The sequence below is a fragment of the Andrena cerasifolii genome, chromosome 3, assembly GCF_050908995.1.
Source record: "Andrena cerasifolii isolate SP2316 chromosome 3, iyAndCera1_principal, whole genome shotgun sequence".
Lineage (NCBI taxonomy): Eukaryota > Metazoa > Arthropoda > Insecta > Hymenoptera > Andrenidae > Andrena > Andrena cerasifolii.
Genome location: NC_135120.1, coordinates 22,232,283 through 22,257,128, shown reverse-complemented (window position 1 = coordinate 22,257,128; position 24,846 = coordinate 22,232,283). Strand labels below are relative to the sequence as shown.

Sequence of the window (24,846 nt, the reverse complement as noted above, 5' to 3'; positions counted from 1 at the left end):
TCAGGGCTCCACGGGCACCAACCCGCGTCAGTATCTGAAAATTTCCTCGGAATCGTGCAACAACGGCCTATGAAACGGAAATAGTATTATAAATAATTTCATACATTTTACACTTTCATACAACCAGAGGAGGAACAAAAATATCACACCGAAGTAAAGGATAATAAGTTTTTTGTACGCTGAAGCAACAAAACTCTTTTGTCTTGAGTAAAGAGTGTCTTCGTTGTGAACCCGCCTTAGCCAGGGATAGTTTTAAGAACACATATCGTTACGTTTTTTGCTGATTGGCGTATTCGCGATTCATAAAAGACATGCTTCTCTCATTGGTCTATTTGAGCAACGCTTCTAACGTATCACCAGCTGTTGAAGTTACGTTTGTTTGAAATCAAACGGCAACTGAAGTTTGTTGGGTTGCTTAGAGCCTCGAAATTTTGTCTGCCATGCACGGGCGGTAAATACATTTCGTTCTAACGAGAAGAGGGCATGCGTAGTGGCTAGAAAAAAAAGAAGGAATCGCAACTCGAAACGAAAGAACACTGGATTTATATATACACACATTGGCAGAAAATTCAAACCCAAATAATGGCCACGATTCGAGTGCACGAGGACCAAGAAAATCGTATTGCCGACATTCGCCGCGGCAAAGAAAATATTACCTTGCCCCTTCAAACTCAAACGTTGCAACCGATGAAACGCGCGGTTCTGGGCGTTCTTCATAATAATTGTAATCGAAACCCGAAAACAGTACGTATATTACTTCTCTCCATCTTCCTTACCGCGTTTTTTTTTACCGCCGGGAAATCTCGCTTCCCTTACTTTCGTAAATTCGGGAAACGTAGCGAATAATTCGAGGCTCGAGAGAAAACAAGCCAAGAGATTATCCAATGCCCTGCCAATGAGATAATCCTATCCGTTGTGTCTCTTCCCGTAGGAAATTTACAAGCAGGATGAGAAGTACGCAAAGACAAAAGCAATTTTACCCACACAGTTCGAGCCTTACAAGGCCTACGATGGGGAGAACGAGGATGTTCTATTTAAAATTTACGAGGACAAGTTGGAGGAGGAAACCTCCGTCGCGCTTAGAGATACGAGGGACAAGAAAGAAGCGAAAGAGAAGCAGGATATTAAGTTTGAGAGAGAGAAGCCAAGGTTAGAAATGAATCCCATAAATGTCTTGAATTTACCATTTTGCAATGCTGTTCAAGACATAACTCAAAAGAAACAGAATGATGTAATTTTTTCGCACGACAGTCCAATGTTTTTGGAGAAATCTGTCCCTTACTTGTCTTCCTCTAAGAAGGATCTTCAAAAGAGGCAAGAATCCATTAAAGAAATGAGAATGAATTTCTTCGACGTGGATGAATATAGGGCTGACATATATAATTATTTACGTGTTGCAGAGGTATGTGTTTAACGTCTACTAGTCACAGAGTTCGTCAGTTTAACTTTGTACTCTCTCCTTAGGTAATCGATTTCTGTGATCACAGTTGGTTTAATAAAGACTCCTTTTCAGACACAGCATAGACCAAAACCAGGGTACATGAAGAAACAACCTGACATTACGTACTCCATGAGGTCGATATTAGTGGACTGGCTCGTCGAGGTAGCTGAAGAGTACCGGTTACAAACCGAGACACTGTACTTAGCTGTTTCCTATATAGATCGCTTTTTGTCATACATGAGTGTCGTGCGAGCCAAATTACAACTCGTTGGAACAGCTGCTATGTTTATCGCTGCGTAAGTCTCCTAATCGGAGTTTTATAAGCTCTGTAGGCTAATGTCGTCCCTATTTTCACAGAAAATACGAAGAGATTTATCCACCGGATGTAGGAGAATTTGTATATATCACAGACGACACGTATACGAAGAAGCAGGTACTGCGCATGGAGCATTTAATTTTGAGAGTCTTGTCTTTTGACCTAACTGTTCCGACACCACTCATATTTCTTATGGAATATTGTATTTGTAACAATCTATCAGAAAAGATCAAATTTTTAGCCATGGTAAGGAGATAAATTTCTTTCCTTACGCGCGGATATATCAGCATAATATGGCGTCTCGATTTTCATAAAAATTTTTACAGTATTTGTGTGAATTGTCAATGCTCGAGGGGGATCCATATCTGCAGTTCTCGCCTAGTCATTTGGCTGCATCTGCGGTAGCACTTGCACGGCACACTCTACTAGAAGAGATGTGGCCGCACGAGTTGGAACTGTCTACCGGGTATAGTTTAAGGGATCTTAAGGATTGCATCATTTGCCTGAATAAAACTTTCTGCAACGCATTGAATATTCAACAGCAGGCTATACAGGAGAAATATAAAAGCAGCAAGTAAGTCTCGAAGCGTGTAGCATTGGAATTTGCATGTCTGCAGGTCGATTTACACTATACAGTACGGACCGATACGTACTGGCAGCGGCACCAACCGACGCCGGTCGACATGGTCGCAAAGAACGTTTTGCCGGTTCGTGACGATCCGTGTCGGGACGTGTCGTCGCTGGTCTGCCAGTGTGAATCAGTAAACGGCAGAGACTGCATGCAGCGGAGGATGAATTCCGAAAAATTGATAGAGCAAGTTAAGTTATTCGATTCTAGCAATTCAAAAAAATTACATTGCGGCATTCTAAAGTATTGGTAAAACTTATCGTCGTATTTTAGTATCTCTTTGAATAAATTCCAATACTCCCTTTCGACTTTTCTCTTTTTTAATATTGGATGTACCCAAATTCTACCACGCTTTTTTGCTCTTTTTGGCTGCGGCATCCTCTTCGTCTAAAAGTAAGGCTAGAAGAATCAATTTCTCCTCACTGTCTGATCCGCTCATTTCGACTACTAAACGTGAACTGCCGGACTGTTGCCGGAGCAGTGTAGACGCATGCATAACATTACGTGCCGGTGACGGACTGCGCCGTTGCCGGTACGTGTCGGTCCGCGCTGTATAGTGTAAATCGACCTTCCTTCGGACGATTTCAAATGGGTGTTACATATGCATTTCTCTTTAGATATGGACACGTGGCGTTGTTATTACCGCGACGTATCGACCACGTAACACTGACTTCTGAAGACGAAGAAGAAAATGCCTAGTATTTAGCTGGCATCTGGGCAAAAACAAAGAAATGTCTATAAATTTATACATATTCGGAGATAACGAACCTCCCGCTATAAATCCCACGTTTTAAGACAAGGAGGGGATTAGGGCCAAGACTGACCTATTGTTTCGCAAATGAAATGTACGAGTTATTTCTATTAGCATGTTTGGACGATACGCTTTGCCCGGCCGAGCGTATCGACTTTACTCCCCGCATTTCACCATCGCCTATACTTATTGTAGGTTGTGGGTAAATTTTTAATAACTGTTTTTAGAGCTCTGTCATTATATTAACGAATGAAGCTCTAAATTATGTTATTTAGGGATTGTATTTTTATACATATTTTTTAGACGATTGTTAACAGAACATTTTCTCTACATACATGATGCCTAAATTTTGTTGCCAGTGATCTGTCATAATAATAGGAAGTGTAAGAGTAATAACTGTATTTATTATTAACATTGTATTAGAAAATACACATTATTATGATGGAAACACCTCTGCGTGTCAAAATGATTACATTCATCTGTATTTACAGTTCTTGTACAGTTATTTATTTACAATATTTATGTTATGACGTTTATAGCATACCTACTCGCGCGCGATGTAGAGATACCTTATGGAACGCACTGCGTGAAATAGTACTTCTGTTTACAATAACCCGGATAAATTTCTGTATAGAATTTGTCATATATTACATTTAAATACATACACAAGCTTTTATTCTGAACTATCGCAGCTATATTCTTGTGTTACGTGCCGCGGCCTTTGGTGTTCGAGCGGCACAATTTATACACGCAAGTGCTGACTAGGGGAATCCCACAGTCGATTGACTGTCAGAAATTACCGTTAGATACGCATTAATTATAACAGTGTCAAATAAAGTGTACAGAAAGAGATAAGAGGTGCAACTCACCAGACAGTCGCAATAATATAAATGTCAATGTGCTTTAAATTTGCTGTTTGAAGTTTGGATAGTTCTGCGTCGCTGATAAACCTGAATCAGAAAGAGGAATGAGATGCGAACACGCACACACTTGATTATAGGATGGAATAGACACGAGTTGAATTATAAAATGAAACCGAAAAAATAGTAAATTTAACTGAGCAAATCCAATGATAATTTAAATTAAATCATTAACAGAATAACTTATTTTTTAAGTTAAATGAATAAATAGTTTCGTAAATTTAGTAGAATAATTTGTTTCGCAAAGTTGAGTCTTCCTACGCTGCTACACAGTAGACCAGAGAACTTTATCTCTAAAACACTTCGCGGACCCAATGGCACCTCGCGATCTACCGTCACAGAGCGTCGCAGCTTCACGCTCTCGGCAGCGGCCAGAATGGGTCCGCACCCTGTACCCACAAGTGTGTTACATCACTTTGTTCGTCTTGGCGAGAGGAAGGTTCTAACGGTTTTATTATTTTTTAAATAATTAAATAATGATTTCTAAATAATAGTAGATCGCGACGCGACCGCCAGGCGGCAGCCGGGCGAGCGCTTCTCGCTTGCGAAATAACACCGCGGCGAGAATAAGTGGCCGAGGGCTCTCGAGTTTACAGATTGCAGATTGCAGATTATGAATCAGTCATGCTAATATTTCGGGCGAAGCCGAAGCGGGGACGCTAGTATTTTTATAAAAAAGAAATGTCAATTCATATATAATACTAATGCAGTTAAAAGTACTTAATACTTGCATTTCGAATATTTCTCAGTACGAGTATAATCACAAGTTTAATAATGTTTATCCTATACCTCGTCCGCGTCCCCATTGTTACGATCGAATTCCACTTCGAATCCTCCGAATCGATAACGTTGCATGCGACACGAAAATGGTAAGGGGTCTCTAATCTCTAAAGCTCCCGATTTGTGTGACAAAAATTTACTGAAGATGTAAAATTTATTCTATATCTCATCTGTGCACGTGATATAAAATTTTCATCAGATGTAGGCTTATCCTACACTACTATACTCCATCCGTGATGATCCATACATCAATCATGACCTGCTTTCCCGATCTTTCCCAATACAGAGATATTCAAAATTCGAGAATACGGATTGCGCATGCAACAATTGTAAGAAGTTGGTAGCACTGAGTTCTATCGTTTAACTGTTTATCTACTACAATTTAATTGTGCGCATGTGTGTGTCACAGCATCGAACTAGTATTGACGTTGACAATTTACAGAATCACAGTTGATATTTCACAGAAATTCGAGTAAGACAGTTGGGGGTGTTTCCTAAGATAAAAGTTTACACATTCCAAATCGTTACCAAGGTACAACATTTGATTCAGTATTTTACAAAATTTCTTTCTAATCGAAATTGTTTCTTCATCCCGTCATCATTGTTATAAGCGCTCTTGACGCTTCGGATTCAACTAATTATTAAATAAATATATGCTTTTAGGTTACTTTTACTTAAAAGCTTTCTAATTCTGTAACCTGTATGATATATGAAGAAATACAATTTGGAAGTAGCAGAATATTGCAACAAAAATGACAGTGCATAAAGTAGTAGAATAACGGTTTAAATTTGATAGAAGTCTTATTGCTAATTTGCTTTTATTTGTTTCTAAAAGTAATTACTTGGAAATCAAATAACTGAGTTACGTATATTTAAGCTACTTAAATACTTAAAGCTTCTCCACTTTCGTGCAAGTCGATATTATGTATTATAGTTCTTTGGAGACTTCCAAATACTTGAAGCTATATAAAAAGCATTGATACTTACTAAATCGTAAAATTTGCAAATGTTTCAGTTTATATTCTGTATGCACTGTTCATAGATGGAATATTAAAACAATATTACCATATTTAAAAAAGCTAAATGGTGTTGAAGTTTATTAATCCATTCGATGTCCTCGTTAAGCAATATGGATGCATTTGGTGACAACTTTGTCATCGACTCGGAAGTAGATCCGGTGGCAGAATTCGTAGCGAGAGAACAAGATCAATTAGCGGGGCTCGAGGATGAAATCTTATCAGTTTCTATGCCCACTTCTACAACAGGACCCAATACAGATGGTAATCAAAGTTCTCGTGTCTTCTTTAAAATAGATGTTTTAATACAAGCTTGATACAAAGTATACAAATGAAAGATATTATCTCCTTACAACTTCATACAAGGATATTATATCACAAAACGCAATTAATAGATAATTTACTCAGAAATTTTGGAAATTTTAAAGTTGGCCCAGGTGGTGACGCCGAAGGTAGTTTTGAAATAATAGACGCAGTCGGGCAATCCAACGAAGAACAGCCACCACTAGCGACAGGTAGACTCTGTTGTACTATACTTTTAACCCTCGAGCGGGCGCGCTTTGTGAACTCCGTTCACCGATCTGCGTATTTCCTTCATTAAGTCTCTGTAAGACAAACATTCTCTCCACGCGATCGTGGTGTGTTTCAAGAATCCTATGATGCTTATGCCAGTTGATTTTCATTTTCGATGTTAAAAATGTTTTACGTATACTACTTTTTGTGTTGTTAAATACATTTACTGCATTTTTGGATACATTGCTAATATTTTCCCATTACATTTAATTTAAGTTACCACTGTCAACAAAGAAACCGTTTCTGAAGTTTAATATATAAGGGGGCTAAAATGATTATTTTCAACTGATGAACTGAGTTCATCACGTGCCTGCTCATGTACCTCTCATTGGCGCGCCTGCCCGAGGGTTAAAGAATCGTTTCTAAGCTACTGTAAAGCGAGTATGAATTTAAAAAACAATTCCTTTTAGAAACTATATCCAAGCCTCAACCTGCGAAAGAGGAACCCGAGAAAATACGGAAGTGGAGGGAGGAACAGAAAGCTAGGCTAGAAGAGAAAGGTATTTGTTCTTCTTTTCATCGGTGCGATGTAAATCTCTAGCTTCCAGTGTTTATGTTAAATTACTCTAATGCAATCTGATTAGATGCGGAGGAAGAGACGAAGAGAGAGGAGTGGAGAGAGGCTGCAAAGAAAGAATTAGAAGAATGGTATAAGCATCATGCAGAAGCTATTAGTAAAACAAAAACTACAAACAGGTAATATTTACAATTGTCATTCGATTCAGTTTGGTTTTTTGCAATATTCTTGGCATTTTTTTTTCTTTTTTACTAATATAGTAACTTTTGATCAGCATCTGTAGATGCAATTAAAAGTTTCGTTCTATATAAGATACTTTATTGAATTATTTTAAATCATATATACTACATACGATTATATTATTTTCATTCTGCTTCTTAGGGAATCAGCCAAGTAAGTTATACTATATTTTTTTGCATGTATAATTGCATTGCTGTGTCATAGCTTGCTTATATTCAATTTACGAGGCCATTCGCTGTCAATGTCGAAAGTGCCAGATACTCTCTGGTACATCAGCTGCTTTGTAGTAATGACTTAATAGATGTACTTCATGCTTGATGCAATTATACTTGAAATGTTTCTAATCATATTGTATGTGAAACTGCACTTTATAACTTCGCACATATCATAGTAATACTGTGTAACACAAATGCAAGTGTATTCGTAATAGATATCAACAAAGTGATCGTTGCACAACAAACTATAGATTTACAATATATTTATGTTTCAAACATAAACACTATTAGATTTTTTTTTAATTTTGTATTGCGTTTGTACAAGATAAAAGAATCGTGTGAAGATACTCTTATTAGCTTTTTTAATATATAAATAAAAGTTCCTATCTGATGAATGTTAGTGTTTGTAGGAGAGAAGAAATAGGTGTAAAACTTTTGTTCTTGAATCGTTAGATCTTGCATCGTTATGTGTCATATGTAATAGACAGAAACAGGAGTATTAAATATATACACTACAATGTCATTAATGCACACAATTTACGATCATCGCGCAGTTTCAATTTCGCATGTATCTGCATCGTGATTAATATGGCATTTTTATCAATAGGAACGCAGAAAAGCAATTCGTCGCGGAAGCTGATGAAGTGGAGCCAGGAACCGAGTGGGAACGTATCGCGAAGCTTTGCGATTTCAATCCCAAATCGTCCCGCACTTCCAAAGACGTTTCTCGCATGCGCTCCATTATTTTGCAATTGAAACAAACTCCACCAGCTCCAGTCAGTCTTTGATTAAATTAACAACCTGGTATTGAACATATAGATATACAGAATGTCAAACGTATTAAATTAAAGAACCAGGAGATTACAATCATACCGTTGGGAAAAAGGTCGTATGTGATCTGCTAAACAAAAATGTAATATTATTGTGAATAAAGATTATTAATAGCAAGTATCTGCGGAAATGTTAAATTTAAATAATTGAATATGTAATATAATTATCATTCTGTTTGGAGTGGAAGTAAGCAATAACTTTACCCTTATATCAATGAATTCAAATACACGTGGTGATTTATAAAACAATAGAGTTTTTATACTTTTTAATTACATATAAAACTTTCTGAAAATATATAGTTTTAGTATACTTATTAAACTTCGAAGTATACTGTACAGTTACTTATCAGATAAAAGTTATTGTGCGTAATATAAAAATTTATACAGCTTTATTTTTTACACTGTTCAACACCTTGATATTTAACATATCTAGGTCATCATCAATTTCCTTTTTATTAACCTCGTGTTGTTACTTCTGAAAATAATAAAACATTGGTTACGCTATTAATAATATAATATTTGATTCATCACGAGCATAATTTATGTTGCATTATTCCGAGAAAAGGATCAGACTAAGTAGTGACTTCTTACAACTGTTTGACAAAAAGTGACTACCTGTTGTGCGAGATGCCACGTTTCATAGAAAGCTGCATGTCATGCTGCCAGCGATAAATGTTTGGATACGTAGCGCAATTAATAAATGATGATACTGCATTATGAACAGCATAATCTAGCTTTGTTGGCACAGACCTGTAAATAATTACACGTTTAAGTACTGCACCAGACACGTATAATAATTACAAATGTGTGTTCGACAAAAATAAGGAATTCGTTTAACAGTAGTTTCATTGTGTATTGTACTTTACCCTTCAAGAAATGTTGCAGAACCTTCTTCCGCAATTTGCATTTCATCATCGGAACTATCAGTCATTAATATCGGCGACGACGGTGGCGTAAAAAATTCTAAATCGTCTAAAACAAGAAGATAACGTGATCTTGCGTGTAAATACCATCCCCCGCGTATTATAATACAAATTCTCATTAAAGGATAATCAATGCTTACCTACATCATTCTTATCCTGAGTATCTGTATTATGTAACGAGCACGATTGAAACTTACTACATAGATAATCTATATCAGCAACTATTTTCATTTCCTTATTTGAATTTATCGTAGTATCAATTGTTTCCTACGGAGCAATTACGCGAGAAGTATAATGATTATGCAAATATTAATCGCCAAACTTCCTTACCTGAATGTAACAAAGAACCTCGTCTTGAAATCTATGTTCCAAGTATTTCTCGAGTTTCATTAAACCCTCCGTAGTACGAAAGTCTGCAAAGTCATTCAAAAATGGCCAATATTCTTTCCACGATACTTGATACGCTTCTGCTAAATCTCTAAAAAGAATACACCAATTTTCAACTTTCGTTTCACTTAAAAGAGATATTCTAAATCCGTAACGATTACAAATGTGTTTTAAGGTGAAATTAATCGTAGAATATACCGTCCAACTCGTTCAAGTCCTTTTTCTGCATCTTGTAATCGTAATGCTATATTATCAGTTGAATTGTTTACAATGTTAACTTCCTCCTCTGTAGGTTTCGTAATTGGAGTAAGTCGTAAACGTGGAGGTGTTTTCCACTTTTTTCTAAACTCTAATGCACGAGATTTTGTCATTGGTCCAGCGAACGCACGTACTTCTAAACGTGGACTTATTGGATCCGTGTTCAAATTCTACAAAGGTACGATATATAAGATTTCACGAGACACAGATGTGAGTACTTTAACATACCAACGGATTAGTTGGAGAGAAGGGTTCCCCGATAATGGGTTGCAATGTGGTATCATCCGATCTCAATACAGGCACGTAGTACTGATCTTCCAGTAACAAACGTATCTCTTTCTTTAACTCTTCATCGTCCTGACATGTCCTGCTACATATTATCTGTAACGTTAACAGGTACGTGAGTAAAACAGGGCGACCGCAAAGAATAGAAAAACGCTACTCGTAAGAACGTAAAAAGTCTAGCACAATAGATGTGAAGAAGTGATAAGGAATTTAGCTGAAAGTATTTCATAAAGTACACGATAGTATCGTTTAAAACAAATCTTTGAATACTTTGTCACGTACATCTATTGGTAGCTGTTTATATTTGTTTGCCAATGTTTTTATGCAACATGGATATGAAACAAGAACTCGAACCGCATTTTTCAAACCAAATTTAACTGCGAAATGTAGCGGCGTCTCATTCAGTCCTTTATCAGGTGTATTCAAATATAAGTCTAACATAATCTGTGCACGATCCACGTAACTCTTGCATTCATCGCCATAAAGTAACTTTATAAAATCTGCATTTCCAACAGTGTTTAATATTAACTCACACATATCTGGTCTGTCTGCCCTAACTGCAATGTGCAATGCATTGTAACGACACCCTTCCTGTAATAAATAAACGACCAGTCTCAATAGCACCTATTTTACAAACAACGTAAGCAGGGAATTCAATCCCGGGATCCCGGCTGCTTTTTGGATTCCATTTTTATATTTTTCAGTTGTTCACAAAGTAATTTACGTTTTTAAAAACTCTCGGGATAAGTTATAACAAATATCCCGGAATTTGATATTCCGGGAGTTTTAGAATGCAAAAAGCAGCCGGGATCCCGGGATTGAATTCCCTAAACGTAAGGCATCTTAAGCAGAATTACAAATTCTGTATCGTACTTGCAAAATTGCGGGTGTATCTCCGCTACCGATTAAATATCGTGGATTCCCCCACACTGTACTTTTCACGGCGTACAAATCTCCGTCTTTGATTAATTTTCTAAAACATACAAGCTCTTGCGAGCGTGGAGTTTTGAAATTACTCGATTTCTCTTCTACTACAGGTACTGTGGCAGGTACCAAGCTATTGTTAATGCAATTCGCTTTCTCGGAACCAGTTTTAGCGTACTCTTCGGCTTCCGAGCGTTTCTTAAATGATTTCAGACGGCCCGTTTTAAACTCTTTAATCACTTTTAACGCTTCCCCTTTGTCCTGGTATACTCGAATATTTTCTGTAACAAGTCCCAGTCGTGAGATAAATAAAAGAATGGAGTATGTAAAAATATAAAACGTTCATGCTTCCGGACTCTTACCATTCGTGTTGTTTTCCATTGAAGTGTCAACATTATCTTCGGGTATATACACAGCATGGAAAAGTGCATTATTCAAAGCATTAGAATTCTCACAATTCACGTGCAACGTTTGCGACAATTGTTCGTTTTCACCCATCGTAACTTGTTTATGATTAATTACGCCTGAACCTGCATATGTATACGTTTATTGGTTATATGTCAGATCAGACTCTGTCAAAGGAAACAATTGCGCGTATCCAACGTGACATTTACAGTTTTATACACGTCACTTTTTCCTTGCTAAACAATTATACGTATGTTGTTTAGCATCTCTTATCTTCGTAACGATTAATTAATCGACGAATTTGTTTGAAATATTTGAATGAAATTGGTTAAAATTCACGCCCAAGATGTAACTGCTACTTCTCATTGATTTTTAAATCGTATTTATAAAATTGAGTAGGTAACGATTTATTACTTTTCTTACAAAATACAAGTTTCTGAACGTCTGAAAAACATACGGCAGATGGTTTGTTGGAGGTTATACTTGGTTTTTAAATAGTAAACATCGAGCATTCACTTATACTGCGCAAACGTCGTAAATACAATGTTTGCGGAATCAGTAGTTGATTATATGAAACAATCTTATTACAATTAAGTTCGAATTACCTAAAAAAGACAGCTAAAGCACAGCCAACTGTCATTTACAAAACGGACCAATCCTACGTAAACTGACGTAAACTTTGAAGCAACGACCAATGATTCTCTACCTTTCTCTACACTCCTTATATTTATGTGTGCTCGAGTTTGTTATACTGCGTACCTTAACTTTTGTTTGTTACGATTACTAACAAACAGAACACTATCGATTTTTGTAGTATAATTAGACATTGGAATGTTCTATAAAGTTTGAGCTTCGGTGATGGTTTGATACGAAGTCCTGTATATTTGGTATTTAATAAACGTCGATAATTGTGGGAATGAAAAATTTGATATATCATTGAAATTTAGTTGCATGCAAAAGATGTAAAACTATTAAGTCAATTCAATTACTGTTGCGTGGTTTCCCGATAATTCTAGGGGTGAGGGACTGGGTTGGTGCTCATGGAGCGTTGAGCGCGCCATTCATGAAACGAAGGTTATTACCCAGTTTATGCCGGATTTCTTCACCTCCGATTAAAGTCCCGCTTAGTCAACGACCAATTGGATGTTATCACGTGGCAGTTATGTGGATCATAACTCTAACTGGAAGATTACTGAAGGTGAAGAAATCGGCCGTTAGAATTCTAAATTGTTTTCCTTAGCATCGTCTCGAATTAAATATCGACATTGCATAGTTCTGCAGCTACATTCGCGTAACATCATAAAGGTTAACGTCACTCCATAAAATCTAGCCCCCTATTGGTCGCTTGCCACTACGTGCAGTAAGTCAGCGCGTATTTAAATACAACTTTGCTGTCATTTAATTTTTAAAATACTCTTCTAAATCACGTAATTATAGGTAAGAAATAAGTATCCTATTTATCGTGTCGCTGTTATTTCAAACGATTAGAAGATCGAAGATGCGATAACTAAACTTGAATTCGAACCGAATTATACGTCAGTCTCAACGTTGCCAGAAAATATACAAACAGCAGTGATTATTTACATTTATGTCAAGAGCGACAAAGAATTCTGTTTACTTTGTTACCATGTTATCACGACGCGTCCTGTCAAACGTATTTCACTATGATAAGGCAAACGTTTCGACAGGTTCGCCCGTTTGAAAAGAAACACGTGCGGCCGAGGGACTATTACACAATGAATGAGTTTAAGAACACTGGAGTGGGCGGAGCTATCACCACACCATCCTCGCCCTCCAATGAGCTGGCCAGTGTGTATTTACAAACCGCACGTCATCAAACCTGCGTTATCTCCGGCTGTTTGTAACATGTTTTTTTTTTCCTATCATACTCGAGATTAATCTTGAGAGTTTCGGAAGACTGTTGATGTCTGCAAGGGGCTACCCGATAGTTCGAAGTTGAACGTCGCGCGAGGCACGTCGACGAGAGCGCGTTCCTAGCGAGTGATGTTCACAGTGCCGTAAAAAAGGGGATCAGTATTCTTTTTTTTTTCATCGTAATCTGTCGTCCAATTATTCTTGGCAATCTGTACGTACACATTAACGAGGCAAGGCGAGACGATTATAGCGTAAGAGGATTCCGAAATGAATTTATCGTTCGCTGGTTGCGGCTTCCTCGGTATTTACCACGTCGGTGTGGCGGTGTGCTTCAAGAAATACGCTCCACACTTGCTCTTGGATAAGATTAGTGGTGCATCGGCTGGTGCTATCGCTGCATGTTGCCTTCTTTGTGACTTACCCTTCGGTGAGTGAACTCCTTTGTTACCACTACCATTACCGCTGCCAGATACAGAGTATCTTAAATAATTAGTTTTTTTTCTTCAATGTTACGATCTCCCCATTTACGACTCCCCTGATACTGCACATCCCACGTTTTCTGTCCGCCGCGTGCATGCTCGTGCAAATTGTTCCAGCGTTCCAATCAATGCAGTCAAACTGTAAATATCTTATTTGCTTTCCCTAGTAAGTATCACTTTATCATGATGTTACAAATTAGCACGCAGTTAAAGTAATTGAGAGCTCGGATGTAATAAGTGGGCTAGCGCTCGAAAATGGGAAAAATTATTGTCCAAACGCTAAGAAATATTGGAAAATTAAATGTTGTTAAACTGTATTTTAAAAAAAGTGTTGTAAAGCTCGTCACGACACACATTATTTTTTCTATTTACAGTTTGTTTATCGAATCATTACTATTCGATCTAAAAATTATAAACAACAAATTTTTAAACATAAATTACGATAACTTGAGTAAATATTAAGGGATCGTTATGAGACTTAAAACATAACTTCAGTCAACTCTAGCGAAGCCGTAAAATGTACGCACAAAACCCTTATGTTAAAAAATGTAATAATATTTAATTAAAAAGAAATACTGGACATAACCCATGTTTTTCAACGTTCGCCGTTAAAAAGTATCGAGGCAATTTTGAGGTACATATAACTTGCAGCGACAAAGTTTTTCCGTAATATACAAGGAAGATTTTCACCAATTTTCACACTGATTAATAAATAATTGTAGAAGATATGACGATATATATAAATCTCGCGCGCCACCAACAGTCAACGTGAGTGCTACTGCACTGTCACCACTAAGAAACAATGTCACGCTGCGAACTTCGTTGCACGAACTCTTTCGTCCTGTTTAAACAATATGTCTGCAAGAATTTCAAGTTTCTCGGGTATCAGTATTTGTTACTTAGAAATTGTAATAAATAATAAGTAAAAAGGGTAATTTTAAAGTATGGTTACGTGCATCAGATGATGCATTAAGGGACACTTGTTTATTATCCTTTGATTCTCTACAGCAATATAATTATTTCCCTTGATAATTCAAAATTATTCATAGAGGTTCTATAAAGCTGGTCATCTTGCAAATAAATCTTGTAAGTAGGTCAAGCTTAGAATAAGCAAATTGGAAGTAGTTGCAAGAACACTTATCAAATGTTTTTCTCTGTGAGCAAGACTGTGGCAACATATATATATCTATATAACACAATGTAAACAACTACAATAAACATATTGGCATGAATAAGAACATGCTGCATAAAATTGTTCGCTCTGATAATGATTTATCAATTTACATAAAAGTGAAATGTCCATCATTTCAGCAATACGTTATCTCAACTGTTGTCTCCTTCTGTATTGACTAAATAAAATTAGCTGCTAAGCAACATTTATAAACTGAACGCGTGAGTATTACGACAATTCTCAAGGTAAATTATATAGTGCAGCAATTCTCTCCATAATGTGTTATAAATAGTTATGCAGCAAAGAGTGACTAAATCTGGCATTCTTATTCCACCACATGAAACGGTTATCATGGCCAACCAGAAATCTGATGCTTTCGTCATGTAGAACTTGAAACCAAATATACCAGACTAAAATTACACTTAAATGTAAAAGATACAAAGATTCTATGAATTCTACGACTCGTAAAACGTGTGCATTAAAGCGCGCGGACATTTGTGTTTGTGGATTCGTTTTCAAGCCCAATATTGACCCCTTCGATTCCTTTTTCTACGAATAGCAATTCCGAGAAGGCCCACACACACATACATATTTAATAGAATTTCGTTGCCTTCGATTTGCCAACGCAGTTGCGTATAATAACATGCGCTATGCCACCGCTTCTCCACCTCTTTCCACGCGACGTTCCATGACATCACTAAATATGGTCGCACCATCTCAGCAAATGTAAAAAAGTCGTATGTACAATTTAATTTATCGTTACTATGTAGCTATGTATTAAAAGGCTCACAGTCGCCGAGCAAATGAAAATTGTTGTCTCCTATTTTTGCATCGCGTCGAACAATGATTCAAGTGCAAGACATGAGGCAATCATTTCATCCTTATCAAGTTTCTTTGTTATTAAGCTTGGCGGTTTAGAAATATTCGTAACAAAAGAATCAGTTACTCATACGGAAACATTGCCGAGCCGATAGCCTTGCGCGGATCTTATACCTGGTGCCGATACATCCAGTGTCGTTTAAAAGATCAAATAAATTCGAACTCGATTAAAACTGCACCGGATAATGAATTGTTTCAGAAATAACCATCAATCGTGCTCTATTGCGCGGCAATCTTTTTACCCGCGTTCCCGACGGCTATCTATACTCGTGCTTGCACATAGTTTAATTAAACATTGTTTGATTGAAATAAAAAGCGCGTGACATTTGTACCGACGGGCGCGCAGCGCAGCATCCCATTAATCACTTACAATTTACATAATCTATGACGCACACGTGTACACGACGATACGTACACGCTACTGTTTCTAAAAACGCAATTGCAAGAAAGTATATCCAGGCTCGTGCAGCGAAGATACGACGTGCACGTGGGCGAGTAGTTTCGTGTATTAGCGTAAATACCGATGCGAAACACCCTTGATACACGGGAAACAGTATGTGCGCAGGAAACTATTCACGTTTAACTATGCATATGCATACAAAATAGATGTTTTTCGTGGCTTTGAGGGCGAATAGGACGCGCGCATCAGCCTATGTGTACGCTCCAGAATAAACAACGGCGTAAACAGACTTAAGCATAGATCAGTTTATTTTCGAAACTCATTCTCCTTGCGTGCGTACGTTACATCGAGAAATTTATATCATTTTTAAGACTACTATTATTAAGTTTTACGACCAATTCGTAATAAATTAGAGGGAGTAATTGGGCTAATCATATCAATCTTAATTTTAATAATTTTACCCTTTACTAACATTTATTTCATAGTAGTAAGAAAATTTTACCCAACAAATCAAATTATATTTTGATCATTCACATAATTATTTATGCTATCAACTTGATCGAGAGGGAAATATATTGAATAACCTTGTAAAGAACTAGCTTTACTACTCGACTTCGTCCAAAATTTAGATTCTGATTTTATAAAAAAAAATGTATTTATTTATTTTTTTTTTGTGAAAATAATTACATTCATCTAGATTAGTATAATGAACTGAGACACATATCGTGACCCCAGAGTTTACCGTTCGAAAGCTTTTAGGTGACAAACACAAACACTTTCTGCTTTATTGTATATTAAGATTAAGACAAATTTTTACAATTTTATATTTCTCATATTTCTTAATTAACCCAAATTTAGATAATTATTGAGATAATCTAATTTACAAAAAATTGTTAAAGAGTCTAATAAGACATATATCTTGAAATAGAACAATAGAAATAATATTTTCTATTAACTTTAAATAATTAATTGTAAATATAATTTCAACCCCTCAAAAAATGAAATAAATCCAAGCGTAAGATATAAATTTATATATATATATATATATATATATTTATTAATCATATAAATATTATAAATTATTATAAATTTAAATGTAGATAACTGAAATATTATAAATATCAATGAAATTAAAATTTTATAAAAATAATTCTTAAATATTCAGCTATAAAAATTAAAGCAAAAACTCCTCTAAAATTGAGGAGCGACTTATTATTGAAAAAGTACAAGATGTTAGTTTAACTTGTACAGGGGAATTCTCGTGGAGCACAATGCTCTTCTCGAAACAGTTTATTCTACATCTCACATGATATGCGCTTTACAACGAGTCGCACGATTTTGTTGCAGGAATTTAAACGCCATTTAATATACCAATGCTGACGCTATTGGACTAGCTCAGAAAGGTATCGATAAGATAAAATTTTGTGGCTTAACGTGGACAATCGCTCACGGCCTTATTGTTTTCAGCGGTTTATTGATATAAATTTAATATTTTTGTTATTGGCTTCTGTACTTTGGTAATTTCGTTAATATTAAATAATTGGCGTTTATATAATGTATGAGAAAGATGTGAGGATTGTTTTTAAAGATGTAAAAAAGTATCAAATGCGGAGTCATATTATCGAAGGAATTTTACTTTTATTATCTGACGATTATCGATGTCATGGTTAAAGTCTAAACGATATCTCAGATGTATATAGATCGATGCTGCGATATATGATAATTAAATGCAGGTGAAGATTTATCGCGGTGATAAAATTCAGATATACCAATCTGTGATTTCTTTATTTAATGCTCGAGAAGATTTACTTCGATAATATATTTCGAAATTCTCCAGGACAAAAACGTCCAATGACTAACAGATTGATTAATACACTGATATAAATAAAAAAATGTCGATGTTTTAAAAGATAAATGTGTGCATTGACATATGCTGATCGAATTCATTGAACAATTTATTTACAAAAATCAGTTTTATCTATTTATATAGCAACATAGTTTGAGTCCCCTAATCGCAAAGTAAACTCTCCGGATCCTCTTTTACTACACCAGCTTAATAGCTGAAGCTATTGTATCTAAAGCAAACAAAGGCATGTTTGTTTTTGTAGAAAGGCAATACTGACTCGTGTTGATAAAAGATAAGACTTGTACACATGGTGCGCAAATATTATCTAATTGTTTTTACCAGATAGAATGTGAAAATAATTCGTGAAGCCAACGCGGTAGCAGTGATTTATAATAACACCGTTCAGATGCTTTCGCGCGAGTCTCCATTTTTAGCTTGTCACAATTCTCACGTTTCACAAAAGTCTTAATCACAATTTAAAATAATTCCAAGTACATCCACGTGTAGATTGTAATCGGTCGCTCTATATAACTGTACAAGTGTACGAAATAAATCGTAAACGATTTAATCCCGATCGATAAGATAAAGCCATTTCACTGCCGATTCCATTTATTAATGCAAACGATACGCAATAGCCAGAACTAGGCTAAATTTTTCCCACCGCTATTATTACATTAATAAGTATTATTACAGGGGAGATTACGAGTAATGTATTACGCGTAGCACGTGAAGCGCGACAACGCACTCTTGGCCCATTTAGTCCATCTTTTAACGTACAGGAGATACTGCTAGAGAGTCTGCAGAAGGTATGATTAAGTACTTACGAATTTTCTTCCGTTTCCCCGAAACACTGACATCGACTGGCATTGTTAAATACTTTGACGTGGGATTGATGGATTATCGTTTTTGTTGTAGTATCTTCCGAACGACGCTCACATTCGTGTCAGCGGTAAACTTCACATCTCCTTGACAAGAGTATACGACAGGAAAAATGTAATCATTTCACAATTCTCTTCTAGGGAAGACTTATTGCAGGCAAGTGAACGACCTACATTTATATATTCCGGTCCTCGATGTTTTACGTGCCCTTTGATTAGACAATACCTAAAGCAGTAAAAAAAAAAAGGAAACGATCTATTTACGAAAAAGAAAATTACTAATGATAATACTATACCTTTATCTTATTCGAAAATTATCTGATTACCGCAGTGGCGAACGAAATTACAAGCATTGGAAGTCGAACAGAGAAATTATAATAGGTAAATTTTGTTCTCTCTCTCTCTCTTTTTTTTTTGCGTATTAGTTTCGTATATTTAACATTGGTGTAATAACTGTGACTTACATACTACATTACTTTAATAAATGTGCACATCGCATTGTAATGAAAGATATCGAACTTCTTTGATATAATACATTCAAATTAGAAACGAAATCTTTTGTGATTTGTATAAATGTCATTGTATATATCATGCTACATTATATTTTACGAACAAGAGATAATTATTTGTATGAATTCAATTTAACGTAATACTTAAGTGTAACAGTATCTTATTTTCACAGGCGTTGCTAGCAAGTGCATTCGTTCCCATCTTCTCCGGCCTTTTACCACCTCGCTTCCATGGCGTCAGGTACATGGACGGCGGTTTTAGTGATAACCTTCCTACGCTTGATGAAAATACAATTACTGTTAGCCCCTTCTGTGGAGAAAGCGACATCTGTCCCAGAGATGTCTCTTCTCAACTTTTCCACGTAAGAGGCTTATTGTAACGCATGGTTCTGTTGCGTCGTTTAATCGTGTACATGAAAGGTAATAGACAAACACTTATAATTTGCAGGTGAATTTTGCGAATACAAGTATTGAACTTTCGAGGCAGAATATATATAGGTTTGCTAGGATACTCTTCCCGCCTAATCCAGAGGTAAACTTAGATGCCTTGTCCATCTAAAAGCATTCGTTTACAACATCGTAACGTTATATTAACATTTACAGATACTCTCAAGCATGTGCACACAAGGATTCAACGATGCGTTGAGATTTCTCCACCGTAATAATTTACTTAATTGCACCCGATGCCTCGCAGTGCAATCTACATTCGTCGTCTCGGAAACGCTGGATGACAATATGGAATATGACCCCGAATGTTTAGAATGTAAAATGCACAGACAGGTAGGAACATTTTTTATTCGTGTTATACGGAAGTTAATTATGTATTAGTCTGATATTCTTAAATTTTATCTACGTGTTGCAGGAAGCATTGGTATCCAAGTTACCTGAAACAGTTATGACTATATTCCAGGATGCGATTGATTCTGCTAATAAAGGCCTTATTAATTGGCTGTTCAAACATCGAAGCGTAAAACTACTGTCGCTACTTAGTTTACCATATACGCTACCAGCGGATGTAGTGTACGCAACTTTTACAAAGTAAGCCTTTTATTATGCATTACCTTCTCTTTCATTTAAATACTACACTCCTCACATTAATTAAAGGATCACCTCTAGGAACTCGTAAAATAGGGGCAAGTTCACACGGGCATAACTCCGGCAAAAATAGTCGTATGGATATTTTGAAAATTTGTGTAAAAAATTTCATACTCCCCGTGGAACTTTCGCAAGTTGAAGAAATTTTTTTTTAAATTGAACAAGTGCTCTTTATATCGTTATAACTTTGCCGAAAAGCAATACAGCTAAAATCTGAAGAGCAGGTAAAAGTAAGGATTCCACGCTTTCAAACCATATTTTCAAAATATCGATACGACTATTTTTGCCGGAGATATGACCATGTGAACTTGCCCGTATTTTTCGAGTTCCTAGAGGTGATCCTTTAATTAATGTGTCGAGTGTTTTTGAAATATCTACATTATGTAGTTCTAATTATGGTGACACAAATTAACATGCATGCATTCTAAGCTTGTTTGAGATTGCATGCCATTAGGATAACATAACAGTTTACTGTACCTTCTTTAAAATAACAAATGTACTTATATTCAACTAAGTTATTTTAGTGAAAAATGACTGTGTTCTTACTTCAGTTGAAATGGGTAACAAACTGTGATAATAACTTGTATATTTTTCTAATAAACCTGTTGTAGCTCATGTTGCTTACTAACTCTTATTTATAGTTAGGCTTGGTACATTCAAAGTTACTCGTATATAATTTTCAAATGCAGTGGTTATATGAGGTCGCAGTTACATGAAAACCTTTACTTTCACTAAATAAAATAGCCTGTAATATTCGATTCATGAATTTGTTTCTTTGTAATTTGTGACTCATAATATCGTTATATACGACACGGGATTTAACAGTATGCATGTGATCATAGTCTGATTGGTAACAACCTAGAAACTCGCACCATGGAATACAAAGTAGTTGGAAATATTCTTTGTACACCTCCGCAGATGATTTCTTGTTCTAAACATGTGACACCTCCTCGGTAAGCACACGCTCTGCATTTTTTAAAAAGTTTTACTGTACAAAATCACTTGCGCATTGCATTATCATCCAATTGAAGGGGACGAAATTGAATATATTTATGTATATTAAAGAAACATCCGCTTACAAATATGAGTATGTACTGATAAAGGAAGAGCATCAGAAGTTAATCGTAAAAGTTTCTTTAACAGAAGTTAATTGCGCGTTTCTTAATAGTAATAGATTATAGAATTGTTTCGCGAAACTTAAAAACTCCCTGCATCTCATTAATCGTATTTATAACAATCTAATCTGTGTCTACTTGTTACTTCTGTCCTCAGTTGTCTGCACGCTTGTCTGCATTTAATTAGGAAGCTATGATTCTTCGCATTCGTAATTCTCGTGCCTATGCTTCGATCAAAAGTTTTCTTCCGCGAACAAATATTAATATGATGTTATTCTATTTTCAGGTTTATTTTGAATGTGCCGAAATTACGAAGGAATTTGCTGGAGTTAAGAACGTTCTTCTTGGATCAGCTAAGCATACTGTTTCCTAAAATCTGTGTATATTACCAGCAAATGCCACAAACTATTAAGTGTCAATTAGCTTTTACAGAATATGGATCTAGTAAGTGAAATTATTCACACAATTTATATTACTATAATTATAAAGCCTGAAATATGTACATGTGAATACACTTTCAAACTTTCTCAGGTATATACAGTAAGGAAGCAGTAGACGAGACTGATAGTTTGTACAAGAATCAAAAGAATCTAAACCTAACTTTACAATACAATGAATTGTAAGCTAATATATTTCAATTTTCAATACTTACAATCTTTCAAATTAATCAACCATATTATTCACTTTGTAATCTGTACTTTCTAGACCAACATGGAAGGACCACACTAGCACACCAAAATGCGTTATCGATATGTCGGAGCTTACAACAGCTGATAACACTTTCGAAAATATACTCCAAGTATGTAGCCACTGATTATCGATTAATTCTGAAAGCAGAGATCGTACTTGAATCTATTCTTTAATAAATTTATAGGTCACGTCGGATCAAGAAGCTGTGATGGCGTATTATTACATGGATGAAAATAACAAAGTCCAAGTAACAGAAATATTTGATGTAACAGACTCGGAGTCGCATGCGATGTTATCTGTAGATGAAGTTGAGAATAATACGAAACTGCAGTTTGATGAATGGGATGAACCCACGTGGTTGTCTCAGCACACACTTGATGATGGTATTCTATTTTAACTATTACATATTCTACGTAATCGCCATTCTCTAAAATGCGTTATATGTAAAACCCTCGCAATTCTGTTCCACTAGTTGCCGAATCACTGTTCGCCGATGGAAATGAACAAAGTATGGAGAATTTATCAGATCTTTCTCTAGACGATGATATGTTTGGGGGTTCGCATATTTCTTCAGATCCAGAAAGTAAGTGGGCAGTGAATAAAGATAGACAGATAATACAAGCCTCGAACCAAGATTATCGGCTAGAAGTGGATCAGTCGCCGTTAGATATATAAAACGATATAATTTTCTCACAATTATTTAGACAAATAATGTGTATACATTCATTGCTGACATTATATTTTCACAATGTCACGAAGTATGTACATACATGCGTCTTATAGTCACTGATACCACGTTCTAGTAAGAATTGTTACTGATGCTCAAGGTGAAGGTTGATGAATTTTTTTAATCGTAAAAGTGTACGCGGTGTAAGATAGTGAGAAGGTATGCATACAGGCACAATTTTGTAATAGGAAATTATAATTTATAGTCTGTGTTATGCGCTGATAAATATAAGATACGGTATTTGCAACGTATAATGTACTTGACGCGTAACATGTATCTTCAACAGAGCATACACAGTATTTTATTATTAACGAGTTGTGTTAGGAAGAGTTTAACATTGTTATTCAATACTTGCGATGCAAGTGTTGATAGATATCCCCCGAAAAGAGACTGATCGTAAAGGAAACGTATATAAATGTTATAATATGGACGAGATTTGTCTCTACTTCGACGTTAACTTATTGTTTAACCCTTCGCGCCGTTCGTACACCGCAAGGATGCTCATCGGACGCCAATAGCAGTGAAAGGGTTAAAGAGTAAACTATGAAGCAAAGTGCGCTTAAATACATGAGAGTGCGTTCGAAGGTCTCGGGCGCCTCTTATTAAATGAATTAAAATTCCCAGATGTTTAAGTTATGTCGTTATTATATTTCTATGGAAAGAAGAAGATATAAAAACTTCGTGCAAGTACTTTTTATAAGTAAATGGCTTGTTATCAAACTATTTGTACAATTACGTCTTGTGATATAAGTACTCAAGGGAACGATGAAATTAGCTATTGTTATTTAAATTCGAAGTTAGAACTAGGGAAAACGAGGTTTGTGATTGCATACAGCTGGAACTGAATGCCAATTAACATACAAAGTTTTTATATCGTCGATTATTGACGTAATCACCGCCAAGGATGACTGCCTTAACTCCTTGTGATGTTACATTAGTTAAATTAGTCGCATCATCTTTAACGAGTCCGAAACGTCGCGAGCTAAATATCGTTGTATGACAAAAGGCTTTTAGCAATAACTGTTGAAAAGCACAATTTATGTATATAATTTTCCACTAAATTATTCTCTTAAGTAATACATTTAAAGAAATACATACATATATTATTTTGAAAGAGCAGGCGTATGCGTGTATGTATTATATGACTACGATATACTGTCTTAAAAAAAAAGCATAACGAAGTACCTATACTACATATACAGAAGTGAAAACTTTATGTGTCATATACAGTTAAGTCTTGTTTATTTAAGCAAAGCGCGACATTAGCGACAATTACTTTACCCGTTAAAGTCACTAATATATAACTTTTATAAAATTCAGGAATGTACATAGGCATTGTTGCAGGATTATTGTTACGTTTGAACGATAGATTGTTTAATTTATTGACATATTTTTTATTATTTTTGTTATTATTCACATACATAAAATGTTATTCATTTGTAAATTTGCTTTATAACTGTCACAACTATGAATAACATTTTATACCTATCATAAATCATCGAAAGTTATCTTGGAAGCTGCTTCAGTATTTTTCATTGTAAAAACTACTGAAAGTAGCTGCTTAAACAATCTGTATGTTAAATCGTGGCATATTTCGACGAAATAAAATTATCGAGACGAAGGATCCCACTTTGTTATTCATATGCCTGTGATTAATAAAATTGAACGATTATAAAAAAAAAATTAATGACGCATGTATGCCTGATGTGCTTAGTAATTATGATTCAGCAATCTTTTTCACCGAACAAAAAAAAAACGGCTATACTTTTGTGA

At 35.7% G+C, this 24,846-nt stretch overlaps 4 protein-coding genes and 2 long non-coding RNA genes across 10 annotated transcripts; 3 read left to right on the top strand and 3 right to left on the bottom strand.

Annotated features, from left to right (window-relative positions):
• Positions 1–366: 366 nt before the first annotated feature.
• Cyca (cyclin A) lies at positions 367–3,584 on the top strand. Of its 2 annotated transcripts, XM_076808071.1 has the most exons (7): positions 368–744; positions 932–1,149; positions 1,252–1,402; positions 1,514–1,737; positions 1,799–2,003; positions 2,084–2,331; positions 3,003–3,584. In XM_076808071.1, the coding sequence occupies exons 1-7, from the start codon at positions 583–585 to the stop codon at positions 3,082–3,084; spliced, it is 1,290 nt and encodes a 429-aa protein (XP_076664186.1). In that variant the 5' UTR covers positions 368–582; the 3' UTR covers positions 3,085–3,584. The 2 variants fall into 2 exon arrangements, with proteins under 2 accessions (XP_076664185.1, XP_076664186.1); XM_076808070.1 differs by having other exon boundaries at positions 367–744; positions 932–1,402.
• LOC143366775 (uncharacterized) lies at positions 3,521–4,918 on the bottom strand. The gene is made up of 2 exons (XR_013084808.1): positions 4,715–4,918; positions 3,521–3,835 (listed from the first exon to the last, which is right to left on the bottom strand). It is a non-coding gene; the product is annotated as an uncharacterized LOC143366775 (long non-coding RNA).
• A 277-nt stretch (positions 4,919–5,195) lies between these two features.
• On the top strand, positions 5,196–8,348 carry Clc (clathrin light chain). 3 transcript variants are annotated; one of them, XM_076808118.1, is made up of 7 exons: positions 5,196–5,368; positions 5,962–6,116; positions 6,248–6,367; positions 6,836–6,925; positions 7,010–7,121; positions 7,324–7,335; positions 8,005–8,348. In XM_076808118.1, the coding sequence occupies exons 2-7, from the start codon at positions 5,966–5,968 to the stop codon at positions 8,183–8,185; spliced, it is 666 nt and encodes a 221-aa protein (XP_076664233.1). In that variant the 5' UTR covers positions 5,196–5,368; positions 5,962–5,965; the 3' UTR covers positions 8,186–8,348. The 3 variants fall into 3 exon arrangements, with proteins under 3 accessions (XP_076664233.1, XP_076664235.1, XP_076664234.1); XM_076808120.1 differs by having other exon boundaries at positions 5,202–5,368; positions 6,281–6,367; XM_076808119.1 differs by lacking the exon at positions 7,324–7,335 and having other exon boundaries at positions 5,202–5,368.
• On the bottom strand, positions 7,801–11,997 carry Ankle2 (ankyrin repeat and LEM domain-containing protein 2). Its single transcript, XM_076808060.1, has 10 exons — positions 11,367–11,997; positions 10,954–11,285; positions 10,363–10,671; positions 10,024–10,176; positions 9,736–9,965; positions 9,481–9,628; positions 9,291–9,417; positions 9,094–9,199; positions 8,843–8,977; positions 7,801–8,702 (listed from the first exon to the last, which is right to left on the bottom strand). Exons 1-10 carry the CDS (start codon positions 11,500–11,502, stop codon positions 8,657–8,659), a joined length of 1,722 nt encoding a protein of 573 aa, XP_076664175.1. The 5' UTR covers positions 11,503–11,997; the 3' UTR covers positions 7,801–8,656.
• Positions 11,998–12,677: 680 nt separating this feature from the next.
• Positions 12,678–14,660, bottom strand: LOC143366778 (uncharacterized). The gene is made up of 3 exons (XR_013084811.1): positions 14,543–14,660; positions 13,028–13,986; positions 12,678–12,760 (listed from the first exon to the last, which is right to left on the bottom strand). It is a non-coding gene; the product is annotated as an uncharacterized LOC143366778 (long non-coding RNA).
• Bmm (brummer) lies at positions 13,552–24,815 on the top strand. 2 transcript variants are annotated; one of them, XM_076808051.1, is made up of 13 exons: positions 13,552–13,711; positions 18,753–18,865; positions 18,975–19,094; positions 19,620–19,808; positions 19,895–19,978; positions 20,050–20,226; positions 20,309–20,484; positions 21,384–21,494; positions 21,943–22,100; positions 22,188–22,275; positions 22,362–22,455; positions 22,531–22,729; positions 22,819–24,815. In XM_076808051.1, the coding sequence occupies exons 1-13, from the start codon at positions 13,552–13,554 to the stop codon at positions 23,019–23,021; spliced, it is 1,872 nt and encodes a 623-aa protein (XP_076664166.1). In that variant the 3' UTR covers positions 23,022–24,815. The 2 variants fall into 2 exon arrangements, with proteins under 2 accessions (XP_076664166.1, XP_076664167.1); XM_076808052.1 differs by lacking the exon at positions 21,384–21,494.
• The last annotated feature ends 31 nt before the right edge of the window (positions 24,816–24,846 follow it).